At 41.7% G+C, this 9,698-nt stretch overlaps 3 protein-coding genes across 5 annotated transcripts in view; 2 read left to right on the forward strand and 1 right to left on the reverse strand.

Annotated features, from left to right (window-relative positions):
* LOC108759433 (selenium-binding protein 1-A) overlaps positions 1–2,064 on the forward strand; it is a 3,974-nt gene extending 1,910 nt beyond the window's left edge. Inside the window, exons 6-8 of the mRNA XM_018504883.1 lie at positions 1–309; positions 410–532; positions 898–2,064. Of these exons, the coding sequence (XP_018360385.1) occupies positions 1–309; positions 410–532; positions 898–949 (484 nt within the window). The 3' untranslated portion in view covers positions 950–2,064. The remainder of the gene's footprint in view (positions 310–409; positions 533–897) is intronic.
* Positions 2,065–2,081: 17 nt separating this feature from the next.
* The window catches only part of nonC (serine/threonine-protein kinase Smg1), a 17,357-nt gene continuing 9,740 nt past the window's right edge, over positions 2,082–9,698 (reverse strand). For 2 of the 3 annotated variants that reach the window (XM_018504875.1, XM_018504876.1), the window contains exons 12-16: positions 6,844–7,106; positions 6,385–6,661; positions 4,347–6,261; positions 3,224–4,204; positions 2,951–3,135 (exon numbers count right to left, since the gene is read on the reverse strand). In XM_018504875.1, coding sequence (XP_018360377.1) covers positions 2,951–3,135; positions 3,224–4,204; positions 4,347–6,261; positions 6,385–6,661; positions 6,844–7,106 — 3,621 coding nt within the window. Of the gene's footprint in view, positions 3,136–3,223; positions 4,205–4,346; positions 6,262–6,384; positions 6,662–6,843; positions 7,107–9,698 lie in introns of all 3 variants that reach the window. The other variant, XM_018504877.1, reaches the window with a different exon arrangement.
* LOC108759431 (muscarinic Acetylcholine Receptor, C-type) lies at positions 7,219–9,683 on the forward strand. Its single transcript, XM_018504881.1, has 5 exons — positions 7,219–7,524; positions 7,596–7,701; positions 8,125–8,685; positions 8,908–9,070; positions 9,195–9,683. Exons 2-5 carry the CDS (start codon positions 7,679–7,681, stop codon positions 9,597–9,599), a joined length of 1,152 nt encoding a protein of 383 aa, XP_018360383.1. The 5' UTR covers positions 7,219–7,524; positions 7,596–7,678; the 3' UTR covers positions 9,600–9,683.

Below are 9,698 nucleotides of genomic sequence, written 5' to 3' on the forward strand. Positions count from 1 at the left end.
TCTGGACGACAAGTATCTGTATCTGTCTAATTGGTTGCATGGCGACGTTAGACAATATGACATTTCTGATACTAGAAATCCGAAATTAACGGGTCAAGTCTTCTTAGGAGGCTCAATACTGAGCGATTCGCAGGTACGTGTGATGCAAGACGAAGAAATGAGCAGTCAACCCGACCCCGTCTACGTGAAGGAACGTAGATTGTATGGGGCCCCGCAAATGTTGCAACTAAGTTTGGACGGACGTCGTTTATACGTAACTACGTCGATCTTTAAACCATGGGACAAACAGTTTTATCCCGAGCTCCTCAAGTAAGTACATTTTTCTTCTTTTTCTTTCTGTAAAACACAGAACAACGTTTATAATCTGTATTCTTGTATACGTTGTAATAATGTTGGGCGCGTTATTTAGATATGGCTCAACGATGGTAAAACTTGATATCGACATAAAGAAGGGCGGAATGAAGCTCGACCGTCAATTTCTCGTTGATTTCGGCGCTGATAAAAGCGATATTTTACTGGCACACGAGATGAGGTAAGAGACATCCCGTAACTTTATATGTTGCCTCTATAAAATTAAGTCTCATTTATAATTCTTTTAATTTTCTAGAAAAATGAAAATGAATTAAAAGAAATTAATCTCTGTCGAAATTTATTTTGTCAAAGATGAGAACTCGTAATCTTTTCAGCTTTTTTTTTTACTTTTTATTTCGATTCTAATTTCGACGATTGAACATGTTTGATTACGTAAATCAAATTGCTGTCAATTTCTTTTAAAATTACAAAATTTCTTGTTTTGAAATTTCTTTTAATTTCAATTAATTTCTCCCTTAAATAGAAAAGATGTTATTCGTTATTGTTATCTTCTGTAACAATTTTAACATGTTAATCTTTACGTAGATATCCTGGTGGAGATTGCACCTCCGATATATGGCTGGCAGAGAAACCCTAACTTTAATGATTGGACTGGACGTAGAGTCGAAGGCATTCCAACATCTGTGAAAGTAATAATAATGCAGTAGCTTATTTTATAGTATATCATAGTTTTGCACGATTTTTCTCCGATGAAATCTCTCGAATCTTTATCATCTAGAAAATTATTCAGAAATGTTCTTTCGATAAGGATAAGAAATATGGGTGACAGAGGTAAATTAATAAAGAGTACTCACAAAATATTTTCGTTTGTTTCCATGGTATGGTGCTTATTAATTCCAGCATATTGCATCAAGTAATATAGTAGAGATTTTACATTGTATGAAATTAATTGTGTGTGTGTGTGTGCGCGCGCGCGCGCGCGTGCGTGCGTGTGCGTGTGTGTGTGTTACATGGTTTAGGTAATTAGTTCTTTTCTCCGAGTTTACACAAATAAAATCCGTCTATGCCAAAATTATAATTTGTTCATTGTGTAAAATTTGTCGAAATGTTCTATGTTAGAAATAATTCAAAGGTGTATAGCTATGTATAAAATTTCATTGCTCTTCCACATAAAGGATCGCGTTGACCGATTTTATTTTTGTTTCCGTAACAAAATTTCATATCATCTATAATACAATACCCAATGACTAACATAAAATTAAATTTGCACAATTATCTTATAGAATTCCAAAATTCGTGATAAATGTTTGAGAAGAAACGAGTTCTCGTCATTTTACTTCTGCAATATGTGAGAAAATACTTATTACGCGACAGTATTACTTAAATATTAAAAAATGATTGAGCGAAATATGCGACGCCAGAGAATAGCGACGACATATCGAGTGTCAATGTTGGTTACGAAGCTGATGAATTTCTTCTTTCGCCCGGATTGTCCGATGTTAACGCTATAGAAAACTCAAACCGAGAACTAAAAAATCGATGCGGCAAACTTTAAAAGCTACAAGTGTACTCACTACAGAAATAATTTTGTTAATTTTGTCCCGTTAATCGACAATAAGTTGCGAGATTAACCACGAAATCATTAATGTTTTTAAATACGCGCGCACGCGCGTCTAAATGTGTATGTACGCGCCGAGTTTATTTAATTGCATATAACCCAATAATATCAGATTTGTTTTAATCTTTGTTAAACTGAGTCTTTTCATTTTTTTTCATCTCGGTTAAAACATAATGTTGCAATGGGGTATGTGTTGTCTACATAATCTCGGATTCTCTAAATTAATCCTCAATTGTGCTCGCGCGTATACACCGTACGTATATCTAGAGTTACATCGGTGCAAATATCGATTCAGATATCGATTAAAACGTCAGGTATATATTTTCTCTTCCTGACACGATGGCATTACACGACGGCAAGTTCGTGCGATTCGTATTAGCCATCATACGGTAAATGTTGACAGCGCGACTGTTTATCGCAATTACCGTTATCAAGACTTTCATCATCTTCATTATCTTCATCATCGTCATCGTCATCGGACTTGCATCAATATCGTCAGCCGAACTTCTCGCGACTACACTGTTAGCGTAAGAATACATGGCCGATTCTACATTTCTCCCAAAAATTCGTGGCTCTTTCAAAAGAATACTACTTATCCGCATTCGGTCGAGGTTGTACATGCTCATAATTCTTGTTTCCTCTAAAAGAAAAAGAGAAGGAGGAGGAGGAGGAGGAGGACGAGGAGGAGGACGAGGAGGAGAAGGAGGGGGGAGAAGGGAAAAGACATTCCTTATTGCCAAGTGACAGTAATGGATCGCAGCCTCGTTTTTGAGATAACTATAGAATCGGCATTCGGCACAGTGGGTTTTCAATTGTCGCGTCGGAAAGATCGATCCACGATCGAGCTATGAAACCGACATGTTTACCGGTTATTGCCGGATACTTCACCAGCTGGTTTCGAGCGGAGTGTTTTGCCTCCTACGGCGACGTAGGACGACGTAGGTACGACGGTACGAATTTGAGTACCGTGTGAGACGAGTGTCGAGCCATCGGGGCGCGCAAACGCCAGCCGTCGTCCGTTCAGACCCACGGTGTCCAGCCCTCGTACAACAAGGCCAGATTATCGTTGCTCTGTGCTTCACGTATCACGTATTCCACCTGTTCGGCCGTGGTATACTTGCGTGATGGTTGCGGATCGCGACCCTCCAACTTCATACGCACGCGACGCCACACGTTCAGCGCGTAGGCGTTCCGCTCTTGCACGGCTACAATAAGAAAAGAAAGAGAATTATTTTATGAGCGAAGTATCTTCGAAAGTATCAGTCGATAGAAAGAACACAAGATAGAACCTACCCTTGCCCGTGGTCGGATCTCTGGCCAACACTGTCCCCTTCCTCAGGCATACACTGTTCTGTCGCACCAACTTGCCCTTCTTCCTCTTCTTTCTCTTCCTCGGCAGATTGCCTGCTGCAGGCTTCTCCGCGCTTTTCGTCGAATTCAACTTGCGCTCACTCGCAAACTCCAGTAATCGATTGTACAGACTGGGCACTTTGATCGCTATCGCCTCCAATTCTTCCTTCATCGCCACACCGCGAGCAGAGTCGAAATTCTCGGCTTCCAGTTCTTTCACTGCCGCCGAAATATTCTCCGTGAAAGACCGATAGGCAAACAGAAAATCCTGCAGACCGTCGATATTCTCCTGCTTGGCCATTGTCTTTAGCAACGCTCTAACGTCCGACATTAATCGGTGATGCTCGGCGAGTACGCTCTGCAGATTCATCACTCGCTCCCTCAAATAGTCTTCGGCCGTGAAGAGAGCTTCTTGTTTCTCCTGCAGTTTCTTCTGAGTGTCGATTATCGCCTCGGATACCATTTTCTCGGCCTGCTTCAACCACGTGGCATCCACGTTGTTCTCCAACTGCAGCAGCTGTACGAGGCTCTCCTCTGTCATGGTAACGGTAATGTTCAGGTTGACCGTCAATACACAGCTCTCCTCCCAGTGCTTGATCAATTTGACTAGGTTGGTATCGTGCGTCACACTCTCCGACGTCCTGGTTCTCAGAGCCTCGTAGTGCAGTATGGAATTGCACGTGTTGATTACCATCGCGGCTAAATTGTGCTGTCTAGTCAATTTATCGCATGACGATAATACCGCGTTGTCGAATGCGGACATGACTTCGCCCAGTGCTGGATTGGCGCCGGCAGCCCATTTGAGACGTTGTACAGCACTCGAAATGAGATTCTGTTGTTGCTCGCGCGCTTCGCACACTCGCGACTGCAAGTTTGACAATTTCGCTGCCTTTTTTCGTAACTCGAGCATGAAGGTAGAGCGATCTAAAAGAAACAAGGTGATTATTTCCGACTTGGTTAAAACAGACGACAGTTTAATTTTAATTCGTTAAACCTCTCTCGCGAGAGGTAAAAATAATCGTAGCGGTAAAATGAGCGATATATATCGATCAATTAAAGGACTCACTCAAACGATTCATAGGATGCATCGGATTCATTGGATTCATTGGATTGATATTGGGTCTCATCATTAGGACATCTTCGTGCAACCAATGATAAGCTGTCTGCTGAAGTTGAAGTCTCTGAAGACTGATCCTGACTACCTTGGCGCTCTGTTGCGCCAATCTAGCAATCTGTTTCCGTCGCCAAGTGCTTTCCAAAGTGCTATTCAACGCACTCCCTTGCGTAAAGACCGAGCCCGAGAACAATCCCCTCTTCAAGCACAGATCTACCATCTTCCGACACAGCTCCTCTAGCGAGACCTTGCTTTCTGCTCCAATATCTCTCTGTTCGATCTCGGTAGTTACATTCAGGCCCATTCGCTGCAACAGGAAACACAAGGCGATCGCCAATGTCTGCGTCGTCACCCCGAGCAATTGCCTTGAGACGTAATCGGCAGTGAATAATCGGACGGGCTTGTTAAGCCGTTCATCGTCGTATACGTTTACCAATCCGCCCTTGAATGCAGTAGCAATGTCCCTGCACATCATAAAGAACTCTTGCATAGTGTGCAATCTCTTGATTAGAAATATGTCTTCGAAGACTTGTCGGATCGCCTTATTGAAAATGGGCACCGACATCTCCTTGGCCTCGCGTATCTGATCAATCTTCTTCCAATTCATCGGAATGTCCAAAGTGCTCAGGATAGCCACTAAGGCATTACCTTCCATTTGCACTTTTTCAAACAAACCGTTGAAACCCATTAGTAACATTTGACCTGGCGTTAGACTTTCCTCCTGATTCAAATCCTGAACTTCCGCCTGTCGCGACAGTAACGCCTCGAATCGTAATCTTATGTTATTCACTATATTTTGTACTACCGCGTGGGGACTCTCCATCTCCATCACAGTGAATCGGAGATGCATCTCAAGCTGCGCCAGAATATCACCGAGCGGTATTCCGGTCAGTATTATAATCTCATCGAGTTCGCTTATCATTCGCATGACACTTGGCTCCTCCGTGACGATAGTTTTCATCGCTTCCGGCAATATAATAGTTTGGAAGTTGTAATTGAGATCCTGTAGACCCTTGTAAATACAATCGGCGCTTCTCAGGCACTTGAATATCAGCGCAATCTTGGGATCGGTGTTGTTCATCTTGTGGCTCTCTGGTATCAGCGTAATAAACTCGACAATTAACGATGACAACAGACGCATGTCGTCCAGGAACCAATCCCCCTCGCGGAATGTAAGATCCACTAAGCAATCTCCGGCGCACTTGGCAGCACCCTCCATCATCAAATATCGCATGTTCAAAGAACAGAGCGCGGTGATATTGACACATTCGAACGCTTTCTCCGCACCCTTTTCCCGCCGCAAAAATCCGGTAATTTGTGCTCTCGACTCAGCATACGCTTTCTCAATTCTATTGCCGGCTTCCGGCAAGCCTTGGGATACTGTCCTCTCATAAGCTTTCTTGTATCTCTCACTAGACTCATTCAAAATCGCTTCCATCTGATACGAAAAGGTTATTATTTGCTGAACCTGCGGATTGTTCGAATTGATTGGATTTAGACTCGCTTCGAACCGCGCCATGATTTCGTGACACGCCTCGACGGTACTCGTGGCTAATAGCTCGCTCGCCCAAGTGTGATAGAGCACGACACGGTGTTGCGACAGAATGCTTAGAGGGTACAGGTTGCAGATGGCGGAATATTGGCTCAACAGCTCTAAACATTTGCTTATGGAGAAGGCCTGGTCGGTAGCCAGTTGCATCAGCTCGTTTTCCGACTGTTCGCATTGCACTATCATCTGACTTTGTCCGGCGTTTTGCAGAAATTCCTTCACAAGATCGAACACCACGTGATCTTGTTGATTGGTCAAGTTTCCCAATTCCGCCAGCCACTGTCCTAGTTGGGATCCTCGTACTGCGGTCAGTGCAATCTAAAAAAAATAACGAACCATCAAAATATCGAAGAAACATTATATAATTGAGATCAATCTGATTTGCGGGAACGCTTTGGTGTACAATCGAGATTGCGATTGTGCTCGAGAGCGCCAACTCACATTATGCATATTTATTTGTTTCTCGCACTCCTCTATCTTCTCCTTCAAGCCTGTCTTTGCCTTCTCGTGAGAATCTCGTGCTCGTTTAAACGAATTGTATCGCTTAACTAGCGAATATAACGCGTGATTCCGACCGATTGCCTGCGCCTCTTTCACTAGCGCGAGCTGCTGATGTCGGTCCTGCAGTAAATCCTGGCACTGACGCGACGCTTCGGTCGCCTCGATCCAGCTGTTCAAGTGATGGCACAGCAGCGGCAAGTTTTTAGCCAATTCATCTCTGATTTCATCCCATGAAAGTATTACAAGTTTTTACAAACGAGGATAAATGCAAATAACAATACAAAAGAGATACAAGTTGAAGTACGTAAAGAAGTTAGGTTGAGTCTTTAGGAAGAGAAATGTATGTTTTTTAAATGCATTTTAAATAATAGGAAAGTAATAGAAATATTGTTCTCTCACCGATTAGCTAGCCACTCGGCGCGCATCTCCGCCGTTCTTACTGCAAACATTGCACGCGTGAGCTCCTGCTCTAATTGTTTCCTTCCAACGCCAGTGCATCTCGCTCTGGCCTGGCAAGCACCGTAACTCGCTATGCTGGTGTCCGCGCCCGCCCGCCAATCTACTAAAGGATCGTAGACGAACGCCTCCAACAAGGTCAACAGCGTCTCGCGGCCTCTACGCATCACTCTTAGAGTATGCTCGGAAGCGAACCTAAATATACCCTAGACATAAATAGTGATTTCTACCAATATATATATATACTATTCATAGCTGGAGCATTGTTAATTTGTTACAGAATACAATAACACGATCACACTCATGATTGTGCATTCGTTCATCTCCCATCGACCTTTTACGATTGCGAACGAGCCGCTGATAACGCCGGCTGATAGTTTAATATGGCAGTTCTTTCTTTGCCAAGGGAACCACTAGATAAGTAGATAAGTAAAAGCACTCCTGAACGGACGGGTACCAGCGTGTCGTATCTGCCGAATCGTTTTGTATCGATCTACGCAGTCTACGCTCTCATCGAAAGATATCGCAGCTACTGTGAAGGCTAACGCCACATCGTTACCACAACTAAACTACATTCCAAATAATTAACTTGTTTCCTCTAAAAAGTGACGAAACAAACGCGAGGTATTATTATTTTTCGTTTTCCCAGAATTGCTTATATTTGCGGAAATTAATTTATTTTGAATATTTCGTAGGTTTACGTAATCGTAATGCACAATTCGCAGTGTACCTTGACATTTCGTAAAGTACCATCGAAAATCCGTTTCTTTCCGTGTGTATGTACGCGTATGCGTACAAAAGGTAAGTAATATTAGCAATATTAGCTGACTGATCGCTTTTCACATATTTCATATTTTTAGTGCACAAGTCATTTCGGTTTTACGAAACTGAAAAACGATCTCGTAAGACACAAATAGCCGTGACTGATGTATAAAATGTGCCATGAAGACATATATCCTCTAGTTTAATTTCTCTGTAAATGGATGCATCCGGATGCAAGTTTTCTTATTCCTAAAAAAATTATTACTATATGTTCTTTGAACATTTTTAAGAGAAACTTTAATGGCAAGCCGGAAACGAAAAAAAGGAATATTATATGTTTAAATTCAAGTGGAAACTTGAAAAATTATTTTTTAAAAACTTAAAACACACACACACACACACACATACATACACACATGTGCACATAATGTACGTATATGTAAATTTCAAGTTTCTTTTCAGAACTGTGTACTCGTATTTGGAGGAAAGTGACATTACTGAAATGAACATGGCCGATTTGTTGGAAGCAAACAGCACCGATAATGAACAGAATAGTCACGTGTTTTGGATCTTGCTGGACTGTTTCCTGTTTGTTGCAATCATATTGGGAAATATCCTGACAATATTGGCCATCACGTGGGCTCGTAAGCTCCGAAGCGTCGTTTCGAATTACTTTATCCTAAATCTAGCAGTGTCGGATCTTATGGTAGGCATAACGGTCCCGTATCACTTGGCGTTTTACGTGGACAGTGCGTTACACCGCAACAAGTCGGTGTGCATCTCGCGTTTCGTCATGTTTATCTTAGCGTGCGGCGGGAGCATATACAATCTTATAATGATTGCCATAGACCGATACGTCGCTATCGTGTATCCATTGAGCTATAACGCATACGCGACTAAAAGACGCGTGCTGCTGATTGTAGTCGTCGCTTGGATATGCACTATGGGCGTGTCATCGATTCCGATATATTGGAATTGGTTTGATAAGTCACACTCGTGTGAATTGGAAACGGTATTGCCGAGGTACCACATCTACCACTATTCTATCGATTCTTCGTTTTCCAGTCAATATTCCATGCGTAACCATGATAGCTGCGTAACCACACATTTATTATTTTACATTCGATAATTCCCGTAAAAAAATTAATTAATTGTTTTTGATCGATCAGTTTATTATTTCAAAGCAGCTGTTCACGCGTGACTGTAAAAATTTATATCATAAATGAATACATTATATTTTGATAGATATTACATAGTGGCTATACAGATACCGGCATTCTTTCTCAGTTGGATAGCAATGTTTCTGCTATATTGGAAAATTTGGAGAGAAGCGCATATGCACGCGCGTCGCATGAACCTCGGTATCATTCCGAATATCACTGAGAAAAACGATCGCAAAAGCGTACAGGTATAGTATGTGACGTTTTAAATCAAGGTATAGCAGAAAACTGAATTTGCTGCAGAGATAAATTAAAAGTTTTACAAGTATAGCGATTAACGAGTGATAATAACAACAATGATGTTCGGATTAGGTGGTACTACTGATATTGGGCTGTTTTTCGATCTGTTGGTTTCCTTATTTCATCATAGTTTGCATGCGAACCTTTGGTTGGAAAACAAAGTCGTTGACGATTTGGTACAAATCTACGTTCGCATTGGCCATTGCCAACAGCGGAATGAATCCCTTCATATACGCGTGGAAAAATACCACCTTTCGTAAGGCCTTTCAAAAAATTTTACATTTTAAATCGCCCAATAGCAATTTCAATTCAAGTTTCAAAATGTACTTGGAAAAACAACGAAAGTTAAATAACCAGGCAGATGTACAAGATAGTCAGCATACAAATACAGGAAGAAACAACAATTCTCACAAATGTTCACCCGATCGCCAATCTGATCATGCAGAAGAAAACAGAACGGAAAACACAATTTTTTAAATATCACTCATCATTTAACTAAAAGCTATCTAATAGAAGAACAAATTGTAAATTATTTCATTTTCCTTCAATTTATATCCTCCCCCCCCCCCCTCCCTC

The sequence above is a fragment of the Trachymyrmex cornetzi genome, unplaced genomic scaffold, assembly GCF_001594075.2.
Source record: "Trachymyrmex cornetzi isolate Tcor2-1 unplaced genomic scaffold, Tcor1.1 scaffold1846, whole genome shotgun sequence".
In the NCBI taxonomy this organism is placed as follows: domain Eukaryota; kingdom Metazoa; phylum Arthropoda; class Insecta; order Hymenoptera; family Formicidae; genus Trachymyrmex; species Trachymyrmex cornetzi.